Consider the following 27,408-nt stretch of genomic DNA (forward strand, 5'->3'; position numbering starts at 1 on the left):
CGGCGGCGGTCCACTTACCTTACCTTGACGTGGTCATTGGCCGTACACAGGTGTTGAGCTGCCGGAGCTGACAGAGTCATGGACAAATGCATTGTCGCCCTTTCGCATTTTTATGAGAGGTGCGAAGCATGCCAAGGTGCAAGTGGACCAGGGGACTTCTCCACCTTGACACTTGAGAGACCTAGCGGCCTTTTACCCCCGTGGCCCCTCCCCCAAATCCATAAACCAAGGACCGAGTCGGCGAGTCCATTTGGATTTTGGAGTCCTTGCCTTTTTCCAGCGGATGGAGGGGCATCTGACCACGGAGGGGCTCTCTGCGGGTTTTCAAGGTGCCATGGATGCATTTTCTCGAGGGGTCGGACGATCGGGCTGGCGGTGCCGTTTGGCAAAGGAAGCTCAGACCCGGGCAAGGCCAAGACCAAAAGAGCGCAAGGTTGTGTGTGGCCCGCCGCCCGCCCCGGCATGGCCTCTAGTTTGTTGAGTGTTTGAGGCTTTAATCAGCTCAACTCAGCCCAAGGGAGCTGGCCGGAGCTCCGTCGCAAAATGGAAGCTGCGCCAGTGTGCAACAGGTGCAAGTGCACGACGGAAGGTGACGTAGCGGGAGGTTAGAGGATGGTGAAGCGAAATAAAACGAGAGAATGGCCGAAGTTGGAACTAGACAGTTGGATGGCGCTGGATCCAACCTATGGACTGAAATCACTCATCGTCGCCCACCTCATCCGGCCAACACCTCTTCCATCATTCCACTCTCTTCCGCCTTCATTTTCTCTACCTCTGGGTATTGTCACCACACTTGCTACTTTGGTCTATTATCCAGCTCGACAAGCTCGAGCGTTGGAGAATAAATAGCACGACCCCTACAGGTACCAGGTGAGTGGATCATTCTCCGTCGGTCTTCTTGGGTTGTCCTTTTGCATTGCGTTGCGTTGGTGCCCCTTGAATGTTTCCGTTGTGGTTTCTACCTTAGTTGGCATCTATTTATTTTCTTGTTTACCATCTGCTGAAACCACGCTGTTTTTCTGGGCTGGCCTGACCTCACCTCACCTCACCTCACCCTACCTGGCGGTGCCTCACCATGTCCCGGGCCGTTTTGGTATGTGCTATTTGCGTAAACCTTGTTCGGCCCGTAGGCGTGGGTATATGGCCTCATTGGCCAAGCGTTTCCAGCTGATGGATGAGCGAGGTGTAAATGGTGAGGTGAGAAGGAGATGAAGCGGGAGCATGCTTCAATGGGGAAGTTACCTCAAGCTCCCGAGTCTTCTGTGTCTCCTTCCGTCGTCTCTTTTCGTTGTCTCAACATGAGACGGCAAAAAGTTGGAAAGTGTGAGGTGCCACGCCGGTGTGAAGCGCGGGACCCTGAGGCCTGAGCTGAGGTAAGGCAGCTAGCTGGTAGGGCACCTGTCACCGCAAGCTCCTCACATTGGTGGGGGGCCAAGGTCGTTATTGCCAAAGCTGCGCTTGACTTTCTGTCAGGGATTGGTGAGGTGCAGCCTGTGCTACTCCTGCCATCCGGCCATGGACTGAGGTGCACAGACCACTCCGTTGGATTGAGGGGCAGCTCAGCACCTTCTCCCCCTCACCTCACCAAACGGGGTGGTGCCGGCCGGTGCAGGGAAGGAGTTCAACGAGGGGCAAAGCGGCGGCCACCCGGACAGAGTGGGAAAAAAAAAGAAGGAGTGAAAAAAAGGCGCCGACACCACCGCCGACGCAGCCAGCAAGTAGAGGAGCGCGCCGCCGGGCAGCTTCACTTGTTTGGGCCAGGAGCAAATTGTTTCTCGTCCCTGCCCCTCGTGTGTCTCTCTCTCCTCCCGTCTTGGTCTTCAACAAATACCTGGCTGAGGCTACCTACCTACTTCTCCTGTGCATAAACCCTGCATTGGCCTGTTCCCTCGTAGAAGAGTCTCACTCGTCAACCTCGTCGATTTGGATGACTTTTTTTATCGTATTTTTTTTATTAGTTATCTCTCCCCTTGGCCTTACGTACCTTGCCTGACCTTGCCTTGCCTCTCCCTCTCTGTCTTCTCTCTGCCCGCCCCCACTCCCAGCAGGATTTAACAACCGCAGTAGACCCCTCCTTCTCTTCCACTCCTCCCTTTCGCCTCGACCATCTATTAGTAGCCCGGTTCTTCTCTGCTACACCATCCTCCGTCCCCCGGCGATCGATCTTTTCCTCTTAACTCCCTCATCACCTGTCCAAACACACGCATACCTACGCACACACTCACACAATGGCCGCTACCGCCAAGGACCATCTCGATGTCGGCGGCAAGATCGCATGGCTCTCCAGCCTCGACACCGCCTACCAACCCGAGAAGAACTACCGCCGCTCTTCCATTATCTGCACTATTGGTCCCAAGACCAACTCCGTTGAGGCCATCAACGCCTTGCGCAAGGCCGGCCTCAACGTTGTTCGCATGAACTTCTCCGTAACCCCCCCAACCTAGACGCCAAACGTCTCCCCACAAGTCCGCGCACCTTGCTAACCCGTCGCCTTTAAACAGCACGGCAGCTACGAGTACCACCAGTCCGTCATTGACAATGCCCGCGCCGCCGAGAAGGCCCAGCCTGGCCGTCAGATTGCCATTGCCCTCGACACCAAGGGCCCCGAGATCCGCACCGGAAACACAAAGAACGATGAGGATCTCCCCATCTCCGCCGGCAAGGTCTTGAACTTCACCACCGACGACCAATACGCCACTGCTTGCGACACTGACAACATGTAAGCGCCTCCCTCCCTCAATCAGCTTTCACGTTACACCACTAACCATCAGCTTGATAGGTACGTCGACTACAAGAACATCACCAAGGTCATTGAGCCCGGCCGCATCATCTACGTCGACGACGGTGTCCTCGCCTTTGACGTCCTTAGCGTCAAGGATGACAAGACCGTTGAGGTCCGCGCACGCAACAATGGCTTCATTTCTTCCAAGAAGGGTGTCAACCTGCCCAACACCGACGTCGATCTTCCCGCCCTTTCCGAGAAGGACAAGAACGATCTCAGATTCGGCGTCAAGAACAACGTCGACATGGTCTTTGCCTCTTTTATCCGCCGCGGTCAGGATATCAAGGACATCCGCGATGTTCTCGGCCCCGAGGGCAAGCACATCCAGATTATTGCCAAGATTGAGAACCGTCAAGGTCTCAACAACTTCGAGGAGATCCTCGCCGAGACTGACGGTGTCATGGTCGCCCGTGGTGATCTCGGTATCGAGATTCCCGCTGCTGAGGTTTTCGCTGCCCAGAAGAAGATGATTGCCCTCTGCAACAGAGCCGGCAAGCCCGTCATCTGTGCCACCCAGATGCTCGAGTCCATGATCAAGAACCCCCGCCCCACCCGCGCTGAGATCAGCGATGTTGGTAACGCTATCACCGACGGTGCCGACTGTGTCATGTTGTCCGGAGAGACCGCCAAGGGTAGCTACCCCAACGAGGCCGTTTCCGAGATGCACGAGGCTTGCCTCAAGGCTGAGAACACCATCCCCTACGTCTCCCACTTCGAGGAGATGTGCACTTTGGTTAAGCGGCCCGTCAGTGTTGTCGAGTCTTGCGCCATGGCCGCTGTCAGAGCTTCCCTCGACCTCAACGCCGGCGGCATTATCGTTCTCTCCACATCCGGAGAGTCTGCCCGCCTTCTATCCAAGTACCGCCCCGTGTGCCCCATCTTCATGGTCACAAGAAACCCCTCCGCATCCCGCTACGCTCACTTGTACCGTGGTGTCTACCCATTCCTGTTCCCTGAGGCCAAGCCCGACTTCAGCAAGGTCAACTGGCAAGAGGATGTCGACCGCCGCATCAAGTGGGGTGTTGAGCACGCTTTGGAGCTCAACGTTGTCAGCAAGGGTGACACTCTCGTCGTCGTCCAGGGCTGGAAGGGCGGCATGGGCAACACAAACACCCTGCGTATCGTCAAGGCTGACCCTGAGCACCTCGGCATCGGAACCTTGTAATGGAGTTGATTGTGGATGAGGAATGAAAAGAGAAGATGCCCGTCGGCGTGCGGGAGATACCAAAGTACCTAGAACCGTGATAGACGATGACGGGCTATACTGCCCAGCACACACGAGTATGATTTGCACACATGAATAAAGTTGATATCACCTTCCAAGAATCTCACACGAGCCGGTTACCTGTGTTGAGTTCATCCGAAGTTGAAGGAAGAATCAATCAGACGATACACAAGCTCTCGCAGGGGGCTCAGCAGATGGATGGATCCAATAAGACGACGCTGTCCTGAGAGAAAGGACTGGCAACGAGGATCTTACGTCTTGCCTCGTGGGGCCGCTCACAAAACCGCCCGTTCTAGCTGAGAGAGGACCATGTGGGCGTGTCGAATAGTCTCGCCGGTGAAACTAATGAGACGCGAAGGAAAATCCCCACCAAGAATAGCTTGGGAGCAATTCAGTAGCGATAGACCACCAAGCACCACGCAATGTTTCTTATGAGTCTCGTAGATGCCGAGATAGAGGAAGAGAATATTGGGTTTCGACAAAGCTCTCTCATATCCATGCCTCTTACCCAGAACATTTCGCCCAGATGCTTTATTTACTCGGGTCGTGTGTTATGTGCATTGTGTCTGTATACCATCTGGTCTTTATGTTAGGTCTTCCCGACGCGGCTAATCTAATCATGTCTACAGGTCTTTCAGTTCGAAACGCTTCCGCAAGTACTCGCCGTACTTCATAATCAGCAACGGCACAGGCAACATTCCGGCAGCAATGAAACCAAGAATGCTACTCGCCCAGCCAACACCCAAGTTTTGATTCATTTTCAGACCCGCAAGAGGTAGGGTGGCGCCAGCTACGGATCTCACGACGGCGTTGGCGGCAAGGGCCGAGGCGGCGTAAATGGTGAAGGCGTCCACGAGGTACATCTGCAACGCCATGAAGATAATGAGGTTGCCTATGCCAACGATGCCTGTGCCCAAGATGGGCACGAACCAGTGTATGTGGTACTCGGCCGTCCAGCCGTAGATGAATAGGCCGGCAGGGAGGAAGACGGCACCCGCTGGGAGGGCGACGAGGCGGTACTCTGGCTTCATACCTTCGCGGACCGTGCCAGTGGCGTCGGCTACGGCGTCTGCTTCCTCGGCTTTCTTTTTCACGTATTTATCCGATGACAGGCTGAAGAAGACCACGCCGATCATGGAGCCGACGCCGAGACCCATAAAGGCTAGGCCTGCTGTGCCGGCTGTGAATCCATACTGCGTCATGAATACTGACGTGATGGACGTGAACATGAGATACAGGTAGCCGTAGACTACGGCAATATAGAGCCCACTGTTGCATTCGTTAGTTTGAGACAATATTGGTCAACGCAGAGAGCCTCAGATTGGCTACGGTGTAACGCACAAGATCTGGGTGATTGGGGAAAAGGCAATCATTTTGAGAGGACGGATGATGCCCCGCTTGAAGTAGTCGGTTGAGGAGAGCCCGATATCGAGTTTAGACCGTAGCAGAGTGTTCCCAGTTTCTTTACGAAGGCGCCTGACCTTCCTGTCGAGGATGATGGGCGCATACGTCTCCCGGAGAAAGGTGACCATGACAATACTAAGAACCCCACTAACGATGACGATGAGCCAAAAGACCCATCTCCAACCGGCCGCGTCGGCGAGGAACCCCCCAGCGACGGGCCCGATGATGGGGCCTAATAGGGGCCCGATACTGAACGCCGCCATCGCGGCCCCGCGCTTCTCCTGCCGGATCATGTCGGAGATGGAACCGGCACCGTTGGTGATGGGCGCCGAGCCGAAGATGCCGGCGAAGAGGCGGAAGACGATGAGGGCATTAAGGGTGGGTGCGAGGGCGGCGCCGACGTTGAAGCAGATGAAGAAGAGGTTGCAGACGTGGTAGACGATTGTCCGGCCGTAGATTTCGCTGAGGGGGGCGCAGAGGAGGGGTCCGGCAGCGAAACCCAACACGTAGACTAGCACTTATGAGTATGTTTGCACTTTCATGTGGATGATGTGGATATTGAAATGCGTGCTTACCGGAGACGACGAATGCAGCCAGATAGGGGCTGTTGTTATGGAACTCTCGCATGAGATCCGGCACACCGGGGGCAAAGATGGAGGACGCCAGTGGTGTGACAAAAGTCATGGCACTGATCAGGGTACAGTTGAGGACCTTGAGCCAACTCGGCCAGTTGTACGGATTCGCCGGGTCGTCCGGACCATCCCACCAGACAATGTTCTCGTCTTCCGAGCTCTCGCCGCCGTCGCCGTCTTTCTCTGTTGGGTCCACTCCCCTTTCCACGTCGTTGTCCCCATCGCGAGTCGTAGACTTCCGGGCTAGGGATCGCGATCTTGTCCGCGCCAGCGCCAGGGAGCGCCTCTTCTTCTCCTCGCCGCGTTCGTCGAGGACGTAGCCCATGCTGGAAGGTATGTCGGCATCGTGACCTTCTGCAAGGGCCTCGGCCGTCTTTTCTTCCCTCGTGGGTTCGCGTTCAAGCTGGTAGAGGCCCTTTGTTTCTTCGTCTTCCTCAGTTTTTCTGTGCATTGCCGTCTGCTCTTCCGCAGACCGACGCGGTTCTTTTGTTTCTGGGGTCATCGGAACTTTACAGTATCTTGCCCTTTTTGTTAGTTTCGATGACTACGTACACTGCGGGACTGCGGAGCCATGGATCGGGCAGGAGGTACGATAATTGTGACATTGAAAGCTTGGCACTTGGGAACGCCATGCAGTAATGGCCTTGAGCCTGACATTGGAAGACATGGTGTTTATATTTACAGATTCAAAGGAACAGGCTCGAATGCTCGCGTATCTACCTATAAAGAAAGGAATAGACTTGCCTGAACTGTATTTCTTGCAAGACTGTGAGCCACAATGCCTCCCGAGAGACAGTGTGTGTAGAACTCTTCTGATAGGCTCCACTGAGTGTAATGAGAGCTTTAAGAAACTACTTTAGTTGAGTATGAGAAGTCGGCAATTATATGTCAAAATCGAGATGCGGTGATCTCAAGTATAAAAAGCAGGGAACGGCACAGCAAAGCAATCTCTCTCGTGGCCGCCAAGAAGTGACTCTACAGAAGAAACGTCAAAAAACAGCAGATCTTTCAAGGAATTTAGGAAATGAAAGCCATGGACATCTACGCCTCTTAAACAAACAACCATGTGATCTGTCGCTGCCCATCTCAACGGGGGTTTGACTCGACAAGGTCAGACCACACTCCACTCCACCTCGCCTAGGTAAGTCAGCCCGGTACCTCAATTGGGCATGTATTTCCCCTCTCCGGGGAAATCAACGAGGAAGGGGAAAGAGAAGGCAGAAAGTTGTCAACTCCGGCCCGAACCCCGTTCAAGACTGGGGTTTGATTGAGCCTAGTTTTGTGATTCCCTTGGGGGGTGGTATGAACTTCTGTACGTGACATGGGTGCTGCAGCACCCGTTGGAGCGAGCCATTTCCGTGAACCAATGACTAGATCTCTCCGGCGCCCGCGCTTGGAGGGGATCGATCACCCGAGCCGTCACGGCAGCGTTCGTCCCTTAAGCTTACCTTGGATGCGGTGCCAACCCGCTTGGCAAGATCCCTGCAAACTCCCTTTAGACTGCCTGCTTCCGACCATCTTCTCTCTACGACGCAAGGAGAGGAACAGAATTCGCCGGTATCTCCGACCTACTTCGCTAACCCTTTGACCGAACAGCGGCATATTGTCAGCGCAGAACGCGTACCCCTGCACCAACCAACGAATAACTGTCCTCATATGAAAACGGCACAGCAGACTCGAGGAAATTGCCTGCCTTTAATAGCGTATGCAGGCAGTAAGCCTGCATCAATAATGGCCTCGGTAAATGGGAGGTGATTCTCCTTCACCATGGTACTACCTTGGCCAGATGTATTACCGTAGCAAAGCCGGTTGAGCTGCCGGAGCATGCACGGAGCCGCGGTCCACTCGGCGCCGGAGAAGCGGGTCGATTGTCGGGGTGCAACCGGATACATACAGCTATAGAGCTGCGATGTGTACGACTCAGCGGTCCATATGCTGTAGGCCAGGCTGCCTCGGTAAGCAATACATTGGATCGAATTCAATGTACCTAGGAAATCACTGGTGGTGGCAAGTTACGTCGATTTGGTCTTCTGGGAGCTTGTTCTGCCTTGAAATAAAGCAAAAGCACGCAAAATTGGTTCCATCTCACAGAAAAGGCAAGAGTGCAAGTGAAAAGCTGAGATGAAAATCAAAGTGAAAGTAAAGTGTAGGAAGGAAGGTGAAGGTGAATACGCGTGGATGAGCGCTCAATTCCTAAGTGAAGCCTGCCCAGCACCTCGAGGGAAGGAAAACACACTCATTTTTCACAAACGTGACAGAGGCGGACTTCAACAACACAAAACCAGATTTACTTCACTTGAAATAAACAGAAGAGGTTGGGCAGAAGAAAATACAACAACAAAATTGAGAGTGTCAAACTGACCAGCAGCATCGGCCATACCAACAGAAAGAGTGAGTTTTGTGAACAAGATTCTCGAGGAAGGCACCACGACTACTCTTATTTCTCGAGTCGTTCAGCCTTCGTGGAATTCCGATACTGACGAAGCCGCAGTGACGAAGCCGAAGCCAGCGTTGACGAGAAACATCTCGACCCCTCTGCCCTATCCCTTTCCCGCAGCTTTACCTCCGAAGGCAGCCAGGACGTTGATGGAAAGACCCAAGTCGGGATGGCCAGCTGCTTCACCACGGAAGAATCTCCCGCCATGGGATCGCTCAATCGACGTTGTCTACCACAGATACCGACGTGGACAAGCGTTGCCTGACAAAGCCATGGATTTCGAGAAATCGGTTGCGATGTTCTTCGCAGACCATCAGCGAACGCAGCAGCAGGAACCGACCTCCCCGTACCTCAGATTGCCTGCAGTAGCACGCTTCCAGATATGCCAGTATCTCATCGCCGATCACAACTCAGACATTCCAATCTGTCTCTCCGACGGTCGATTCATGAGAGAGGTTTGGAGTGACGATGAGTACACTTCGCTCGCTGCCGCCATGGGGCCGCTGCAGTCGTATCTCGCCGTATCCTTCTCTCTGCGCGCGGACATGATGGTTGCATTCCTCATGATAGAGCGCTTCCATGTCACCTTGTCGCCTTTCGTCGGCCCACACTTGAACCCCTTGGCAACATTGTGGTGCAACAAATACGGCCACTTCATACAGCAGGTCGTCGTCGAGCTCGACCTGACGCGATTGGGTTTCGGGCCAGGTAAGGAGGCCTGTAAACTGCGCGCAGGAACCATCAACATGGACGACCTTATCGGCACGTTCGTCAAAGGCCAGTTGAGGCGGAAGAACCAGTCGACACTCAGGAGCCTTGTGCTGCTCTGCCGGAGATTCTGGGGTGAACGCCCTTCCGACCATCTACCCCCAGGCTCCAAGCCTGCCGCTGAGCAGAATGACCAAAGATCGTCGACGGAGCCTGAACAGACGTTTGCAGCCAAACGTTCAAGTTTTGGTGCCGATTTTTCCTACTGCCCGGACGAGTTCCTAAGAATCTGCGAACCATTCGTGCGCCTAGAAGGCCTGGTTGACTCGATGCGCCTTTGCGGTTTCAGCAACGGCTACACGCACTCTCTGCTGCGCCGGATCTTTCCCGTCCCCGAAAGAAGCGACGAAATCAAGCTCCATACGTATCGAGTAGCACCTTCGTCAATATGGCCACGAATCTCCGGCCAATCCTCGTGGATCGATAAGGGGCACGGCAAATTTCAGTTGGATGATCATTCTCGACAATACCTGCGCGGCCTCTGTTTTCCTGAGGGAGCAGTCATGCTGACACAACCGTATGAGAACCCACTGAATGGGCGTATGTCGGTTGCCTATGCGTCCAGAGGCACGAGAGATGCATCAGAGGACGGCGACGCATGTGAACGTCCAGGCAGCAGAACGCAACTGATCGGAAAGACGTCTAAAGAGTCGATAGCCACTGACGAGACAAGTCTAGAATACAGAATGCAAGTCCTGGTTCACAGACTTCGACGAAGCATGTCAAAGAGAGAGATGGATGTCCATTCCCAGGCGTCCACGACGTCTGACTGGGCAACATCGGGTAGATCGCCTAGGGGTTCAGAAGGGAGCTGGCTGGAGGAAGGATCGACATCCAGAGCGACTATTTGAGGAGATGTTGTCGTTGATTTCAACGCGGAAGTCCGCGCGGCTATCGGAATACAGTAGCATGCAGCGGATGAGAACAATCAAACAAAGACGGAGCACGGATGATAAGTGGATGCAGACGACGTTTGTTCCAACGTCAACGCTGAGGTGTGTCGGCACATCTTCGGCAGGGAGGTTCGGGGAGGCTTGGAGTCCTATGTACTCATTGTTTTGACGTCAGCGTGTCGTACCCTAGGTACTTCGGTACCTTTCCAAGGCACGTACCTAGGTACTCTATGGTAGTATAGCGAAAAGGTGGAGGTACCCAAAAAAAAAAAAAAAAAAAAAGATGAAAAAAGAACCCCGCGATGCCTGACTGCCATGCTCTTATCGTCACGACTTGCCCCACCAAGATCTTGAAAGCTTCCTCGTCCAACCCCTCCACGCTCACACAACAAACAACAGTCCTGTCTATCACTGCTACTGAGATTGAATACATTCAACTCAGAAACTCTGTTAACATGTCGGCACCCGTTCCCGCCAACTTCGATGCTCAAGAGGCTGATAACCTCGAGGATGTGAGCTCACCTTCTAACCCCTCCTCCTCTCTTTTCGCCGCGAACGAAGTGCGCTGACTCCTTTTTTGCGTCTAGATCGAGAAGCAATTCGCTGTCAAGGGTATGCACACTGCTGCTGCCGCATCCGCCTTTCTGAGCGATCGCGGGCTAACCACAGCGCCTTTTCGCAGTCGTCCAGCACATGGAAACCTACTGGAACATCCTGGAGAAGGTCAAGGGCTCCTCGCTGCGCCTGACCAAGATCGATGACGAGATCTACGAGCATCTGAAGACCGATTTCCCCGAGTTCGACCCCGCCGCGACCATTAATGAGGACGAGATGAAGAGCAAGACCGGCAAGGAACGGTGGCGCAAGTTCATGATGGCTTACGAGAAGAGGGTTGATGACTACAACTTTGGCACCATGGTCCGCGCCAGCCCCAAATCCGAATATGGCCAGAACGAGGTCATTTTCGGTAAGTATCCCTCCAACAACACCTCTGCCGAACCTCACCGGATCTCGTTTGGTGACTTTGACTCGCTCATCAGCTAACTTGCACCTCAGCGCCCCGCATGCAGTTCTACGCCATCGAGATTGCGAGAAACCGTAACGGTCTGAACGACTGGATCTATGAGAAGGCCCAAGCCGCCAAGTCATCCAGCTAAAGGGCACGCCTATCTACCCGACGAACTGACGTCGTCTTGGAAAAGGAGATGCCAGTCGAAATTCGATTTACGATACCACCCGTGCTTCATCATCTCGGCCAGAAAGCGCTTCGCCCGATTTGACAAAAGTATGGTCGTCACCCTAGAGTAGCGCAGGGCCCCACGATATCGAATGTGGAGTCTCATTGAGTGGTGGATGTGACGGTCCAATTTCAGTGATTGTATCATACGCAAGACCTTTCTGGTCTGGATATCGCTCCTTCTTGACCGTCCTCGGATGTGACTAATGGGAAGGCGATATTCTGGTTTCCAATTATGTTGGTGGCTTGAGCACATAATGTTAAATGAGCAATTCGCCAAGCCAGAGAGACTGAGATCTGCTCACCCGTCTCTTCAATGGAAGCACCTGAGTGTACGTGACGATGAAAGCTATATTGTCTAGAATGCGCCTAGTGTTTCCTTCCTACTGACCTTGTTCGGCGATTTTTGAGAGTGGTGTCTTACGGTGCTGTAACTCTTGAAAAATCTCCTCATTTACCACTCGGCCGTCCTCCACCACAACTATGCGATGGGCAAAATGTATCATATCCCGATCGTGCGTGGCCACTACGACGCTCGCGCCAGAGTTCTCCGTGCTTTCCAAGATACCACAGAGTGTCTGCCGGATTGTCTCCGCAGATAAGTTATCCAACGCACTTGTCGCTTCGTCCGAGATCAAAAGTCGTGGTCTGCGTGCTAGTGCTCTAGCTATACACACTCGCTGCGATTGACCTCCTGAAAGAGTCAGGCCCCCATCTCCGACAATCGTATTGTAGCCCCGAGGCAGGGACGATATGAAGTCGTGAATCCCCGCCTCTCGTGCGGCTCTCCTGACGTTGCTATCGTCAAGCAGTTGCGAGGTTTCTGTTTGTCCGTATGTGATGTTTTCCCTTATCGTTGTTGGGAAAAGGAAGGGGCTTTGCGGGACGAAGGATACGAGAGAGCAAAGGTCATCCCTCTGGATCTGATCGTACGCGATGCCTCCATACGTGAGCTGGGCCGAGTTGTTCCTGGGTGCTGAACCTTGTAGAGATGGCCAGTACAATCCAACAAGGAGAGACAGAATAGTACTCTTGCCACATCCGCTCGGTCCAACTATGGCCACGTATTGGCCGCGGTCGATATCCAATTCGATGTCCCGCAAGACCCGGTGAGCCGGACGTGAAGGGTAGGCGAACGAGACCTTTCGTGCCTTGATCGGGAATATCGACGTCAGCCTTTCAGAATTTTCTGGTTTCAACAACGTTATCGTCGACGGAGTCGCCAACATGAGCACCTGGCTGGCCGCGGCTTGCGATGCAGACACCTGGGGCATCATGCCCAACATACCAGCAGTCTGTACAACGCAGAACAGGGGCAAGTTGGCCACCTGCTGGCAACTGGTTGCCGTCATCTCGAGTCTTTTGGCGGTCAAGTGGATTCCATACCAACCGACAAGCGCAACGACGAAGTAACTGATAGATTCGTTGAAGCGGAAGAGCGGTCCTAGATAGAGTCCTCTTTCTAACCCGAGTCTGTACGTCGAAGCGGTGAGTTCAGCGTGTCTCTGGCTAAAGTACTTCTCCTGCGTGAATGCTTTGGTAGCACGGATTTTTCCAAGCGCCTCGTGAATGACAGACGCCGTCGTGGCGGCCCCCCGATTACAGAGGGTCTCCCACTTCCTGCCTGCCACAGAAAGCACCTTTAGCGAGGCCATAATGGCTGGGAGACTGGATAGTGCTACTAACGTGAGCTTCCACGAGGTATTGAGTGCCCATGTCGTCAAGATGATGGCCATCGCCACGATCATGACAACAAGAGGCACAAAACGAGAGACCAGCGTCCGCATCTCCTCAGCCTTTTTGTCCAAGCACTCGCCAATGTGGCTGGCCGGGTCCTCGAGCTTTTTAAACCACGTCTTTGGTTCTTCGAGCATACGCCTCATGGCTTTTAGGCGAAGGGAAATCACCCAAGCCTGACTAGCGTGTTCCATGAGGTAACGCCCGAGGAAACCAGACAGTCCATTGAGTATAGCCACCATCAGCAAACAAATGACCCATTCTTGGCCGATAGAAAGACGGTCTTCTGTAGCCCAGAATGATGCGAGAAGTTGAGCGAAGCAGAAAGCAAACACTGGGGTACAGCCAGAAGCGATCAAACAGAGTATCAGTCCAACCACGAGTCTGAGTTTGGGTGTCGGTGCCAAGTTTGGCCACACGGTATGGAGGATAGCAGAAATATGCTCGAAGTTGGTTTCCAAAGGCCATACCTGGGCGACATTCTCTTGTTCGAGCTCCAGGCCGTCATTGGTGGTAAGAATGTGCTTTTGACGAAGGAGTTGCCCGGATTTTCTGGCAGCCTTAGCATTGTAGCCCGCGGCCTGAACAGATACCATGTTGTCCCAGATATGGGATTTGGTAGGCTTGATGTTCTCATTTGATCCTAGAAGGTCGCCGCACCTGTGTCTTGTAAATTGCAACGAGGGTTGAAGGTTCCCGAGCTCAGGGACTAGGGGATGTACGTTGACTCTATCAGGGGGCAAGCTCTGGTTTGGGTCGTTCACTTCCCGTATCTCATCAGCAGCAATATGTGCAAAAACCCCATGGGGATCTCGCGATATATCCTCTAGTCTACCTTCCTGGACGACACACCCGCCGTTCAGAACGTAAACGTAGTCGTCTTGTTTGATGTGGGAAAGATCGTGTGTGATGATAATGGTGGTTTTGGTCTTTCGCCAAGCTTGAATTGCATCCATGGCCATTGCTTTAGTCTCTCCATCTAGTCCGCTTTTGATCTCGTCTACTATCAGAATGGGGGGATCCCGCAGCCTTGCTCGAGCCAGTGCAAGCTTTTGTCTCTGTCCGCCGCTGAGTCTATGCCCAATTGTCCCAACCCAGGTCTTCAGCCCAGAAGGTAGAGAGGAGATAGGGGACTGCAATAGAGACATGTCGCATGCCGTTCGAACCTCGTTTGCCGCAAAGGGATGGCCAAGAGTAATGTTCCAAAGCAATGTGTTATCGAAGACTGCGCTGTCTTGCTGGGCCAAGGTGATGTTCCTCCAAAGCCACTCTTTTTCCATGATCTTGATCGGTAGATTGTCAGTAAATATGTCACCCAGGAGAGGTTCGTAAAAGTTGACCAAGAGGTTGCCCAAGGTGCTTTTCCCCGAGCCGCTGCGGCCCACTATGAATCGTGTTTCTTCTGCAGGGAAGTCGAGGGACGCCTTTTCTAATACCATTTTCGTCGGCTCGGAGGGATATGCGAAGCTTATCTATAGTCAATCTAATGAGTCCCGGCTCCCGTAATGTAGGTGCGGCTTTCTTACTTGCTTGATTTTTACCTCCCCCGCGCAGAAGCTGGGGCCGAAGACGCCCTTGAGCTTTCCCTGCGACCCATACTCAACGGCTCTTTTGTCATTTGACTGAGAGCTTCCCCGGCTGCAATCCCCTTGTTCGAAACTAGCCACCGGAACATCAAGTTGGAAACTCCCTCCAAGGCCGTCAGAGTTGCGTAAAAGGTGGTGAGTACTGCCGAGGACCTCTCGCCTTTCGTGACGAGCCATAATCCGATCCAAAAGCCGCCGACAAAGATTATCGACACCCAGACACTCATGAATGAGATCTGAAGGGCATTGCCGCGGGCCTGCACCAAGTACTGCTCCATAGCCGCATCCAAGGTCTCGCCATATCCCATTACTTCCTGATTGAAGCCATTATATATCTTGACAAGATCAATCGCGGCTATGCATGCTTGCACTCGCTTACAGCCATCAGTGAGATGCTGCTTTTGATTTACGATGGCGGGTTGGAGCCTTCGGTTGGCGAAGGAAAGGGCAGCAATTGCGAAAGGGAGGCTTGCAATCAACACGAGTGTCAACTTCCAGGAGAGACTGAAGGCAAGAGTGAGGCATGCAGCCGAGGAAACTGAGTCGGCGACAATAAAACCAAGGACCTGAGATGTTGCAATTTGGACCTCGCAGGTCTGTCTGTGCCAAGTCAGCATTCGAAACCCTGAGGACTTTAGCACATACGGCTTACGTTTCCATCCTGATGAGAAGGGCGGGAATGCCGTCAGCTTGCTTGTCGTACCAACCCATTTCACGAGCAAGCAGCCCATTGAAGACGCTTTCCCGTGCGCTTCTTGCCTGGAGTTCGCCGGAAATGAACCAGCTCAATAGTAGCATGGAGTTTCCAACGAGAGCACCCGCAGCGAGGATGCAGATAACGACACACCATTGTGATGTTGAGGTCATGGCATATGACACACTGGAAATACCGCTGCCGAAGTCCATCATAATCTGGAACAGCTGACCAAGGACTACAGCCAAGATCGTGCGCAATGCTGCACAGAAGAAGGCAGAGACGACGCCAATGGTCATGGGAGGGAGGTGCCGCCTTCTGAAGAACTCAAAAAAGCATTTCCATGATAGACTTCGTTCTGGATATGTAGTTTGAAATAGTTTCATGGCGGCGACAGCAGAAAGTCTCAAAGCTGGGCGATTGGATATCTTTCGTCTTGCGGTTCAAACGCAAAAAGTGGCGGTAAGCGTACGTCGTCGGGATGAATCGAGGAAATTTAGACGTAATCGAAAAGCAGTAACCAAAGACTTTTCTATTGAAGATGCTTTAAGATGTAAGGGCCAGTAGATCTTATATTCCTCTCTGTGGGTGGGTGTAATCGTGTGCGACGTTTTTCCGCCCCTTGGTCCCAGCGAACGCGCCCTGCACACATCGATGGGCAAATTGCAATTTATTTGGCGGGCTACCTTAGATATGGCAAGACAAGGGAGAAACGTCATCATCGAATCCCTCGATTGTATTTGACTCGTCGAATTCCTATGACTTTGTTGTGGAGATCGCTTAGAAGAATCTATTCATTGGCATTGGAAGTCGAGGGAAGGTGAGGCCGGACGTTGAAAGAAAACAGCATCAGTTTAGATCGATGAACATGGAGATATGCCGGCCCGAGGATTGATTTCTGGAACTATCTTTGATTTCATTATCAAGTTTGAAAGACAAAGGCGTCTAAAAGCGGCACAAGCAAGTACACAGCGATGCCCAATCTTCCCAAGAGACGGATGGAACTGCAGCACGACCGGATAGCTGTGACTCTCGCCCTGCTTCCAGGTTGTCATTCGTCTCCGTGGAAGGTACGTCATGGTGCTGACTCCGTGGTTGTGGTCGGAACAATCTACTGTGATGAGGATAAAATGACCAACCCGGCGCAGGTGATTGATGAAGCCAACGTCGACACGCCTCGTGTAGGTGGGATAGGGGTATTTATCGTTGACGTAATGTCAGGAAGACGAATGAAGAATCGGGCGTCGTCAGTAAAAGGTATGTCGTGTCTTTGCCTAAACTTGTATTACCACTACCTAAGGTAGGTAGTGTCTGATGTCTGCTTTAGGAGATGCGTATTCCCCCGTCCTCTAATGATGAACTTCAGACTCAGCTATCGGGGGCAAGAACGCCCCTTCCAATTTCGTGCCTGCCTTCTTTTTCCATTCGAACTTGACGAGCTTCTCTCCTCCCGCTTCCTGCCTTCCGCCTCCTGCCTTCCATTTGGACCACACCGCCTTCGTGATGATGCCGCTGGGGAAGGAGTGATATTCCCTTTCTTTTTGTCTATCTCGCCGGCGTCTTCACTCCTTTTTTCCCGTCGAAGAGTTGAATCGCCCAACGTCCTCCCCACATCTTTACCTTTGCCTGTGGCTTGGTGATTATCTTGGCTTCCGGCAACGCATGTATGCTGCACAAGGCCGATCGACTGCCTTGAACTCGCAATATTCCTTACCTTACTTCATGGACACATTCTGAGTCGCCTCAAAAGCTGACTCCACACGCATCGAACACTGTATTCTCAACACCACCAGCTTCGCTTACGCCTTACCTTCTCGTTGCCTCCTCCTGCGTCCGCTACATTCATAACGATTCACACCGGTCTTAAGCAAGCAACTCTCGCGCCAGAACAGCAATCATGGACCAATTCGCCTCCCAACCTCGTGCTGCTGCATCACCATTGTCCGACTTGGTGCCCAGTCCCTCTCAAACTGTAGGCTCCGCCGAGCCCGGAAATCCCGTTTTCACTCGCGTCCGCACTTCTCACTTTAAGACAGCCACTGGTAAGCCTTGTTCGCAACTTCCTCCCGTTGTTCAAGACCCTCCATTCTGCACATGTTTCTAACATTCCGTTTTAGTGACGGTCACCCTTGAAGAGACGGCACTTACGTCAGCCTTGGCCATTACCTCCTCGGAGTTGCCCATGATGGCAACTATGATGAACACTCTCTTGCCTTCGCTAACCACCTCCACGCTCTCTTCTGTCGAACAGAACACGCCGCTGCCCAAGTCGACTAACTCACCTGGTCAGGAAGACCACGTTACGCTTCCGGTTAATAAGCTCATCACCATCACCGTTAGCGTTGTTGGTGGCTTGGTCGTTGCTATTCTCCTCATGTGCATCATTCGCGCTTTCGTTCGCCGAAGACATGCGATTAAGGAAGATGCCAAGGCCGCTGCTGGCACTCAAGAGCAGGGAGCATCTGCCCACGACCATTTTCACGAGAATGGCTCCAGCGCGGGCATCTCTCAACCTGCCTCGCGTGCCTTCTCGGAGACCGACATGTATCAGCACTTTCACGCGTCAAACAACGTGGCCAATGTCAGTTTCCGCACCTTGCCCGCCGCGTACGCCGCATACGAGCTGCATCCAACACGCATCATCGCTGAGCTTCCAGCCGAGCCCCATGGCGGCGGCGGCGGCCATTCGCGTCACGATTATCGTGGATAAAATAGACGGAGAGGGTTCGTTAAAAAAAGGTTCGGCAGCTTACCGTGATAAGCATTGGGTCTAGGTTTAAGAACGGAAGTTCTAACTTCACCTCTTTCGTCAGGTTACAGGCATATGATTGGTTGGCCGGCGGGGTATGTAAGTAAGTCTCTTCTCGAAACATTAATGATGTGGTGTTGGTGGTGGTGGTGGTGGTGGTTTTGGAGAAGAGCTAGATACCCCAATATTGTCGTCCTTTGGCTTCTTTCGGATTGCAATGCATTTTAATATCCCATATTTTAGAAAGTCGCGTAATAGGCAGTCAGTAGAAGGCGTAGGAATCAAAAGGGTAGGAAAGGCGGCCACAGAACAAGATGGAAGAGGCGTCAGAAGCCGACGGGCCCGAGGCTACGACTTAGTGCCCGACGGGAATTGCACGGTTTTGAGCATCAAGCTACTACGTAATGCCCAACTGCCCACCCATCTTCAATTCTTGGTTACTTTCCGGCATAGTTCATACGGAGTAACATCACCATAGAAGTATGGCCGTTAACAATGCCATGGTAATGTAGGGCTCGGGTTGTCGAGCTGTGAAAAGGCTGAGAATCAGAGCTACATGCCTGTTCATCTCGAGGTTCATATTATACCATCAATTAGTATTATGCTGTAAGTGTGTTTTAGAGAAAGATTTGGAATTCGGAGTATTTGGCCCTTATGAGGGATAAAAGTAGGCGCAGAGATGGCAGATTCTCTAAGCAACTTATAGCTAAACCTGCGTACTGGCCCTAGTTGGACCGAAACAGGAAGTATTTTTCACCATCGTCACGATGGATCAAGTAGCCGATAACCGATGCGTCTCCTTTTCTGACGCTGCTGGAGACTAGGTACCCGTAGGTAGCGTTGGGTAAAAATTCCCCCGGGAATAGAGCGGAAGGAAGAGAGGTGTGTGCCACGCCGCTCCCGCTCCAACCCCAGACAGACAGGGGGGCCTGGATGGGGTAGTCCAGAATCAGACGGGGTGCGCCAGACATACCGCACAACTTGGCACCGCCAGCATGAGATGAGACCAATAAGCTGGATGACGGTTCTCATTCCAAAAGGGCGGTCCAGCGACTGATCAGTTGTCAACGATCTCCCTTGTTCATGGCCATACTACTATTATTGACTCCATTTTCTTCAACTCTGAAAGTGGGGTCTGCTTCTTGGCTTCTACTGTGGCTTCGGCTTGGCTGTATTCGAAAGCAGGGATTTCTCCAGCTTGAACATTGATGAAGAGTGAAGCATTCTCGACAGGCATGGAGGTGCTAACCAAGCTAGGTCCGTACAGCGCAGCAGTCATGACCCTCGAGCCCTTATCAATCAAGATCCCGTTGATGATCTGCAGCTGTTTTTCGCGCTTGCGCATGCGCCTCCGCCTCCGCTTGCGCTTGGGAAGCCAGCCGGACACATAGCAGGAGACTCTTCGAGACAAGAATGATGAATAGCAAGGGCATTGCGGCCTTTTCCCCGCCTCTCAGCCAGTCGCTTGCCGAGCCATTATGCCGCATGGCATCGCATCACTTCGCACCCAGACTACGTCCTCGTCCCGACTCCTGACTCTGACCGCTACCTAATTACCTTGGCTCCCACATTTCAGGTACCTTGGTGTAAGTATCCGTAGACCCTCGGGTGACCGGGTTAATAGCCGCTGCCAACGTGGCTGGGTAGGATCCATCCGCCGTTATTCCCGTTCACATATCCGACCCTTGGACGGCCTTTCTTAGTCTCATATTGCCGCTTCTCGTGTAGGTGGAGGGTCACTAACACAAATAATTATATCCTGCAGTTCCCCTCGACTCCAGCTTCTTCGTCGTGATTCACTCACTCACCTCCCTTACTGCTTCACATATCTCCATATGGATTGTACTCCAGGTCTCCTGTGCGCCAAGTTGGAAACGGTCATGGAGCTTGTACCAATCCACACTCTCCCTCTTCGGCCTACAAATTTGTTTTGAGGCTCCAGACATCATCGGCATTGCCGTCTAACAAAGTAGTTTCCAACAATGATGAACGCGGTTCTGGATATCGAAAAGGCGCCTCGAGGGTCTAGGGGAACCAACACTTCGTCAAATGCCAACGAGGTTTCCCAACTGCCGGGACCCGACGCCCGTGTCGACGCCAATAGCACAATCATTTTTCGATACCTGACTTTCGATACAGTCCTTCCCGCGCCGGTAGATGTCCTTTTCCAAGTCTCGGCCGAGCCGCCCCCATCAGAACCAGCATTGCTGAACCTCTCACGCTACACCTCTCCTTTGGAATGGCCTCAGCCACGGAAATATCTTATGCTAGCGCTGTCATGCGTCGCTACCTTTCTCACCGCGTACACGGCCGGCTCGTACTCACCACCGTCGTACATCATGGCTGATGACCTTGGCACCTCTCAGCTGCTTGTTCTGACCGGAATCACGACCTTTTGCATTGGCTTTGCCCTCTCACCAATGGTGCTGGCGCCCTTGTCAGAGATATATGGCCGATACCCAGTCTTTGTTATTTCCGGCGTTGTCTATGTTATTTTCCAGGCCGTCTGTTCTGTTGCCCCGAACCTGACCACCATACTCATCGCTCGATTTCTAGTCGGTGTCGGTGGCTCCGTCTTCAGCTCAGTCATAGGTGGCGTTATTGCGGACCTGTGGGCAAAGGAGCAAAGAAACACGCCGATGGCCCTCTTCAGCGGCGCGGTACTCGCCGGAACGGGAGCCGGCCCTTTGGTAGCTTCACTCATGGTGAAGCGGATGGGGTCTCGGGACGGAACGTTGGCATGGAAGTGGATCTTCTGGCATCAGGTCATCGTCGACACTGTTCTCGTCATTGCACTTGCTGTGCTGTTCAAGGAGAGCCGGGGATCCGTTATTCTTTCGAAGAAAGCCGAAGCTCTGAACTCGTGGTACGAAGAAAGGGAAAAGGTGGGCTTCTATGGCGTGTGGCTGGAGGATACGATGGACAGTAGCACGGGCACTGACACGGCTTCGGATTTGGGAGACACTCAGGGGTGTTCCTGCTGTGGTTTCGAAAAGACTTCCGCAACTTGTCAATCGAGTCGTCGATGCTCCTCCCAGTTCAAAGCCCAACGTTTGCGATGGTTGGTCAAGGAAGACGAGGAGCGGGCATCGATTCCGAAGCTGATTTCCATGTCGGTCTCTCGGCCATTCCACCTTCTCTTCACAGAGCCCGTCGTGTTCTTCTTCTCGATATGGTGCGCGTTTGCCTGGGCCGTTCTCTACTGCACGTTTGGAAGCATTCCCCTGGCCTTGTCACGCAGGCGGAATTGGGATATCGAGCAGTCGGGTTACTTCTTTTCCGCCATGATCGTTGGTTCGGTGGTCGCGACCGTGGTCGGTATTCTTCAGGACAGGCTCCTCCGATTGTCACAATGGCGAGCCGACACCCCTGTCGACGAATCCTCCCGGTTCTGGATCTTCATGCGGCGTCGTTTCCCTGCAGACGCGCCCGAATCGCGCCTGTACTTCACCTGCATTACAGCCACCTTCCTACCCGCGGGCCTCTTCATTTTTGGGTTCACAGCCAAGAAAGAATTCCACTGGACTGCGCCCGCCTTTGGCATTATGCTCGCGACTTGGGGCATCTACTCGGTGTACCTGGCTACCTTTAACTACTTTGCCGATATCTATCACAAGTACGCATCCTCGGCGCTGGCTGCCCAGTCATGTTGTCGAAATATCCTCGGAGGCGTCTTCCCGCTCGTCACCGGCGCGTTGTTTCGCAACCTAGGGGAGGAACGCGCGGGCTCGCTGCTGGGCGGGATTGCCACGGGCTTGACCTTGATTCCGTGGGCACTCGTCTTCTTTGGCGAACGAATCCGAGCCAAGAGCAGATTCGCTATTGTAAGTTTGGACAATGTTCCTCCAATTCATAGTATACGCCAGCTAATGAACATAGATACTGGAGTCTTCGCCGTAAGACGCCTAAGGAGCTGTTGGCACCTTTGATATCTTCCTAGATAAACCATCATCGTCAATAACATCTAGTTTTGCTGCACGGAAAGTATATAAATGGAGGCATCAGAATACCATTGGGTACATAGAGACTTGTTTCACACAAGGCCAGCTTTTCCAACGTGCCCGTAGAAAGGGTTGCATGTACCTACGAGGAAGAATATATGAAGAAATACTTTTATAATTTAGCAACTGTCTTTTCCTCTAACCTTGGGTAGGAGAAGCCTGATGTGACCCCTTTGAACGCTAGACCCATACCATAATACAACTGGAATACATTCTATCCGTGCGAGACACTTCACCTCGCCTTCATTGCCCGCGCAAAACCCTTTACAGCGCCTCAATTGTTCTCAACAACACCTCGACACCCCTCTTCTCCATCTCATCACCGCCCTTCAGCATGGACGACACGTCGCTCAGCACACCGAGAGGGATATAGCATCCTGACTTGGCCTTTTCCAAGCTTTCCTTGAGTCTGCTGGTGTGCTCCCATTCCTTGGCTGCTACTTCGGCACGCTCAATAACACGGCTGGAGATGCCGCACATGGCCGCACAGTGCATTCCGAAGCTGCCCTCAGCAATGCCGTCTTCCAGCTTGTACAGGAACGTGATGCGCCTCTCTTCTTCGTCGACGTGGATCTGCATGCGGCGCGGCCGAATCTCGGTATGATTCTCGAATTCAGTCGCCAGGGAGTGGTAGTGCGTCGCAAAGAAGCCGACACAGCCCACGTGTGTGGCTATGTGGTGCAGAACAGCCTGCGCGACTGCAACTCCGTCATAGGAACTGGTTCCACGTCCAAGTTCGTCCAGGATCACCAGAGAGCGCGGCGTTGCCTCTGACAGAATCTTCTTCGTTTCTGACAGCTCCACGAAGAATGTCGATTGAGAGGCAAAGATATTGTCGTTGGCACCCAGTCGTGACATGATTCGGTCAACCGGGGTGAGTCGAGCGGACGTAGCCGGGACGTAACATCCAATTTGGGCCATGATAACAGCAATGCAAGACTGCTCGAGTTAGCTAGGGTCTTGAGTATGAAGCTTTGGGATCAAGCCGCTTACCATCCTCAGTACGGTTGACTTGCCCGCGGCATTGGCGCCTGTCAACAGGTTAATGTTTGGCGAATCACCGCCGAGTTCGATATCGTTGGGGATGAAGTCGGCCACTGCATTCAACATGCACGGATGACGGAGCTCAGAAAATTCGACAACGCTGCGTTCCTGGTCGACGAATTCAGGGCGACAGCTGGGTTCGCCCAGAGAAGACGAGGCCTTGGCGAGACTGATGAGGCAGTCAAGTTGTGAGATGATCCTGATTGACTGCGACCACGTCTCGTAGTCGGCATCGAAACGGTGGAAGAATCGTGCGGCTACCTCTTTGACAATCTGGGAATGAGTCTCTTCCGCTTCTTGCAGCTCCCTGACCAAGTCTGTGAGCTCCTCAAAGTAGTATCGCTTGACACTTGCGGTCGCGGACATCTGACGCCAGTCTCTCGGTACCTTGACGGCCTTGGGAGCCTCGATTTGGTAAATCTCCTTACCGACGTCGGTGAATTTCAGCGCCTTACACTTCAGCTCCGATTTTTGCTTCGCGAGAAGAGTCTGCAGCTCTTCCTTGATGGCTTCGATCCGATCTTGACTGTTGTCAAAGTCTTCTTCAATGCCGCGTTCAGGAATGAGTAGCTTATCGTCCTTCGCCTTCTTTCGATCAAACGCGGTCTTCCAGTAAGACAAAGGGTCACTGAGATTCGGCATGGAGGCTAAAAGACGTTCAACCAGGCCATTGCCGCCACCAACCTCCCCAAGCAACTCCATGGTGTATTCGATCTGTTCAAACCCTTCCAACACGCGCACGAAATCTTCTGGTTTGCAGGAAGCTGCGTGGATTCTGGAGATGAGGCGTTCCAAGTCGGGCATCTTTGTCATTTGGGACGTAAACTTCTCTCGCATGCCCCTGTCGGAGTTGAGCATATCTACAGCATCCAGGCGTTCGTTGATCCGCTTGATATCACAAAGAGGGTGGCACACCCATTGGCGGAACAGCCTCTTGCCGAACGGGGTGACACAGCGATTCAGAAGTGTGAAAAGGGTGCCATCTTGCCCACCGTTGACCGTGTTGGCGAAAATCTCCAGGTTGATCAAAGTCTGACCGTCGAGGATAAGCGTTCCGTTGCGGCGGATAGGAGTGTACCAATCGAAACTGCCCTGCGATAGTAGATCTCCTTCTAGTTTCAAAATCCTGAGATACTGGACTAGAGCGCCAAGGGCAGACATGAGTAAGTCTTTGTCCTTGGCCTTAAGCAGAGTCTCGGGCCAGACTTCCGCTCGGCCATCTTCCTTGGCGAAGTAATTGCTGCTGTCAAGTTCGCGGCGAGTGGTTTCTGCGTCCCAGAATTCGCTGCCAGACTTGAGGTAGTTCCAGATAGTCATTGGGGATGTATTGTTCTTGAGAATCCGGAGAGCCTTGGTCGAGATCCGAGACTTTTCCAGAATCAGTTCTCTTGGACTTGTCTGAGCAACAAATGTCTCGAACTTGGTGAGATCAGCATCATCTTCAAACTCTGTGACGGAGAATTGGCCTGTTGCGCAATCAACAAATGTGATGCCAAATGCGGGTTGACCGTCAACTGTGGACTCCTTGATGGAGGCGCAGTACGTGGCCAGGTCGTCCTGCAACATGCTTCCATCGACGAGGGTACCGCCTGTCAAGATGCAGGCCAATTCTCGGCGGATGATTTTGTCGGCTTTCTTGCTCTTGGCCGAAGCGTCGTCTCTCTCCCGCATCTCTTTCCCGAGCGCAGACTCCATCTGATCAACCCTGGCGACCTTGTAGCCCTTGGCGACAAACTGGTTTACCCACATTTCAAGTGAGCTCTCCGGAACACCGACCATGCGCATATTAACACGGTCCGTTAGCTTCAGGTCGAAGAGCTGGTGACCAATAGTGGCATCGTTCTCGTAGAGCTCGTAGAATTTGCCCTTTTTGAAGAAAACGACTGTATCCCATAGCTTTTGCTTGATCTCCCAGTATTGCTTCTCAAACGGGGAAAACTTGTTCCATGCTCCAGGTGGGATATACACCGATGAGGGATCGTGGTCAGGGTCCCCTCGAGGCTTTTTGTTCATGTCCACGATGTTGGCGAGCCAGGGGTACCTGTCCTCCGGCTCCCTGGTATGCGCCTTCTCTTTCGTCTTACCAACACGACGGGCTGGCTGGGGAGCAGCGGTGCGGGGAGCAGCTGACGCAACGCTTTCAGGATCGTAACGCCACTGTTGAGCGGTTGAAGGGATCGGAACATCCAGCATGGCCTCGTCGTCTACTTCTTCGTACTCTTGTTCCTTGACGGGAGATGAGACATGTGATTTCTTTCGTGACGCTGCCTTGGTTGGTTCGCGACGTTTCCGCTTTTTGGATTGCGAGCCTTCATCCGACTCATCGCTAACGACGAAATCAATCATGTCTAAGTCGATTGATTAGATTATGATCCACTATGCAGAGAGAAGAATACCGACCATCATCGGCTTCGGGCATGTCATTGCTTGCAGCGTCCTCGTAGTCATCGCCATCATCCACAATGGCGGCCGGTGTCCTTGTGCGGCGGCGTGTGCTTGCGGTTCGGAGTCGAACGAATGGGTCGTCATCCTCATCGTCGGAGGGCTCGGCATAGTTGACAGGCTTCCTGGACTAGGTGGGACTTGTCAGCACGCATGCCATCGAGGTCATGGGGTGAAGGGGAGAGGGCGAGGTACCTTGCGGGTTGGGCTTGACGACGGCAGAGGCAGCTTGGTACCGTTGGCCTGGGTAGTGACATGCTCAGCTGGAGTAGACGGTGATGGCAAGGAGTCATCAGCTACCTTGGTTGTCGAAGCACTCAAGTTCTCCTGGGAGCTTGTAGGCTCAATGACATCGCTACTCGGCACAGGGGTTATATTTGGAGCTTGTGTAGCCCTGGGAAGCGTGTTTGTTCGTGTCGACTCTCTCAAGCAGGGAGACGAGTCGGGAGCCCGAGGCGTGGGCTTTGGAGTTGAGCGAGAGACACTGGCAGATTTAGAGAAGAACTGAACAATGGTCTTTTGGGTTCCGGCCGATGACGATGGCTGGCGCTTGAGTGTCGAAGGGGTCTTGGCCGGCGTCCGGGCTGCTGAGGAAGATCTCTCTCCCATGATGCTAACAGCTGTTGGAGCCGGTTGGGGGTGACAAGTGGAAAAGAGAGAATGGATTCAGCGAATTGGAATGAGAGTGGTGAAGCTTGTAGGCTTTCTAGGGAAAGGTCGATAGAATAGGCTTGGTGGTTGGAAACAGCTTTCAGCAATAAGCAGACACGCCGTTGTGCTGCTGAGAGAGTCAATAAATGCCGGAATGGCTCAGCGCGAAAGGTGACCCGCCGTGCCCAGTGGTATTGAACCTGTTCTGTCGAAACTGATCCCAATTAAAGCGGAAGCTGGAGACGGGTGCCGGGATGACGCGCCAGAAGTTAAATAGAGACTCGAGAAAGTCGCGCTTTGAACGCGCCTGTGGTGGGGGGGCCGCGTTCTACCTTCAATTAAACGACCGGGGGAGACGGCTACAAGGATCATTGGTGGGGGTCATTTTTTGTTCGCCCGCTGCCCTACCTTACGTAATGTTCGACTGACTGCTTCCCGCACTTACCTCAGTCAACACCACAGCCGACACTTACACTTCCAGGCGACCGAGAAAGTTTTGTGGCCCAGGGAATCATCTGGTACAGATTCAACTACTCCCTTTGCTTCCCTCTGCATTCGATTCTTCCCGTTGACATTGGCCTTGACTTGCACTTCTTGAACGTGGAAGTGTTGAACCTTTGGAGGTCCGTCAAGACTTAGTCGAATTCTGGAGTAAAAGTGCCCCAAGGGCCTTAGCCATACCCATTTACCTTCACTGAAAGCCAAATATAAGTCTTTTAAACAAATATTGGGCAGTATAGATAATGCTTATGAAGGCCTGGGGAGGGACGAGATGGGGACGTCGGCCGGTCGTCCTGCATCACCGAACCATTCCGGCCACTGACAATGTTTATCTTGCCTCTCCGAAGAGAATCCATCGTCGTACTACAACTAATAATACCGTTGAAACAACTTCTGTGAATCCCGGATCCTCTGCTTATGGGAATTCGGATAGATGAGCTGACGGCGTGTGAGTTTTGCGCGGGTGCATCTTGTCAGCTTCCTGATTGTTCGGCGTCTGGAATGAGAAAGACACCGCACAAACTTTCTGGGGTAAGATTTACTGCAAGAAAGGGACGCTTGATTCATGGGATTAGAACCATGTGTCTGATGCTGGTTTTCTGGCACGACGTGGTTCGTTGGCCCT

General features: G+C 52.9%; 7 protein-coding genes across 7 annotated transcripts; 4 read left to right on the top strand and 3 right to left on the bottom strand.

Annotated features, from left to right (window-relative positions):
- Positions 1–2,228: 2,228 nt before the first annotated feature.
- CORC01_00125 (pyruvate kinase) lies at positions 2,229–3,947 on the top strand (the record flags this gene model as incomplete). Its single annotated transcript, XM_022611783.1, has 3 exons — positions 2,229–2,426; positions 2,502–2,719; positions 2,780–3,947. 3 exons carry the CDS (start codon positions 2,229–2,231, stop codon positions 3,945–3,947), a joined length of 1,584 nt encoding a protein of 527 aa, XP_022481788.1.
- A 683-nt stretch (positions 3,948–4,630) lies between these two features.
- CORC01_00126 (cycloheximide resistance protein) lies at positions 4,631–6,545 on the bottom strand (the record flags this gene model as incomplete). Its single annotated transcript, XM_022611784.1, has 3 exons — positions 4,631–5,276; positions 5,349–5,922; positions 5,987–6,545. 3 exons carry the CDS (start codon positions 6,543–6,545, stop codon positions 4,631–4,633), a joined length of 1,779 nt encoding a protein of 592 aa, XP_022481789.1.
- Positions 6,546–8,752: 2,207 nt separating this feature from the next.
- Positions 8,753–11,298, top strand: CORC01_00127 (uncharacterized protein; the record flags this gene model as incomplete). Its single annotated transcript, XM_022611785.1, has 5 exons — positions 8,753–9,788; positions 10,541–10,653; positions 10,729–10,753; positions 10,824–11,108; positions 11,198–11,298. 5 exons carry the CDS (start codon positions 8,753–8,755, stop codon positions 11,296–11,298), a joined length of 1,560 nt encoding a protein of 519 aa, XP_022481790.1.
- Positions 11,299–11,761: 463 nt separating this feature from the next.
- On the bottom strand, positions 11,762–15,694 carry CORC01_00128 (ABC transporter; the record flags this gene model as incomplete). Its single annotated transcript, XM_022611786.1, has 3 exons — positions 11,762–14,544; positions 14,709–15,301; positions 15,354–15,694. The coding sequence occupies 3 exons, from the start codon at positions 15,692–15,694 to the stop codon at positions 11,762–11,764; spliced, it is 3,717 nt and encodes a 1,238-aa protein (XP_022481791.1).
- A 1,598-nt stretch (positions 15,695–17,292) lies between these two features.
- CORC01_00129 (uncharacterized protein) lies at positions 17,293–18,105 on the top strand (the record flags this gene model as incomplete). The annotated part of the gene is made up of 2 exons (XM_022611787.1): positions 17,293–17,437; positions 17,513–18,105. The coding sequence occupies 2 exons, from the start codon at positions 17,293–17,295 to the stop codon at positions 18,103–18,105; spliced, it is 738 nt and encodes a 245-aa protein (XP_022481792.1).
- Positions 18,106–20,126: 2,021 nt separating this feature from the next.
- On the top strand, positions 20,127–22,044 carry CORC01_00130 (major facilitator superfamily transporter; the record flags this gene model as incomplete). The annotated part of the gene is made up of 2 exons (XM_022611788.1): positions 20,127–21,968; positions 22,024–22,044. The coding sequence occupies 2 exons, from the start codon at positions 20,127–20,129 to the stop codon at positions 22,042–22,044; spliced, it is 1,863 nt and encodes a 620-aa protein (XP_022481793.1).
- Positions 22,045–22,409: 365 nt separating this feature from the next.
- On the bottom strand, positions 22,410–26,240 carry CORC01_00131 (MutS domain V; the record flags this gene model as incomplete). The annotated part of the gene is made up of 4 exons (XM_022611789.1): positions 22,410–23,084; positions 23,139–25,537; positions 25,590–25,761; positions 25,827–26,240. 4 exons carry the CDS (start codon positions 26,238–26,240, stop codon positions 22,410–22,412), a joined length of 3,660 nt encoding a protein of 1,219 aa, XP_022481794.1.
- Between the last annotated feature and the right edge of the window lie 1,168 nt (positions 26,241–27,408).

The sequence above is a fragment of the Colletotrichum orchidophilum genome (genome assembly GCF_001831195.1).
Source record: "Colletotrichum orchidophilum strain IMI 309357 chromosome Unknown Scaffold_1.1, whole genome shotgun sequence".
NCBI lineage: Eukaryota > Fungi > Ascomycota > Sordariomycetes > Glomerellales > Glomerellaceae > Colletotrichum > Colletotrichum orchidophilum.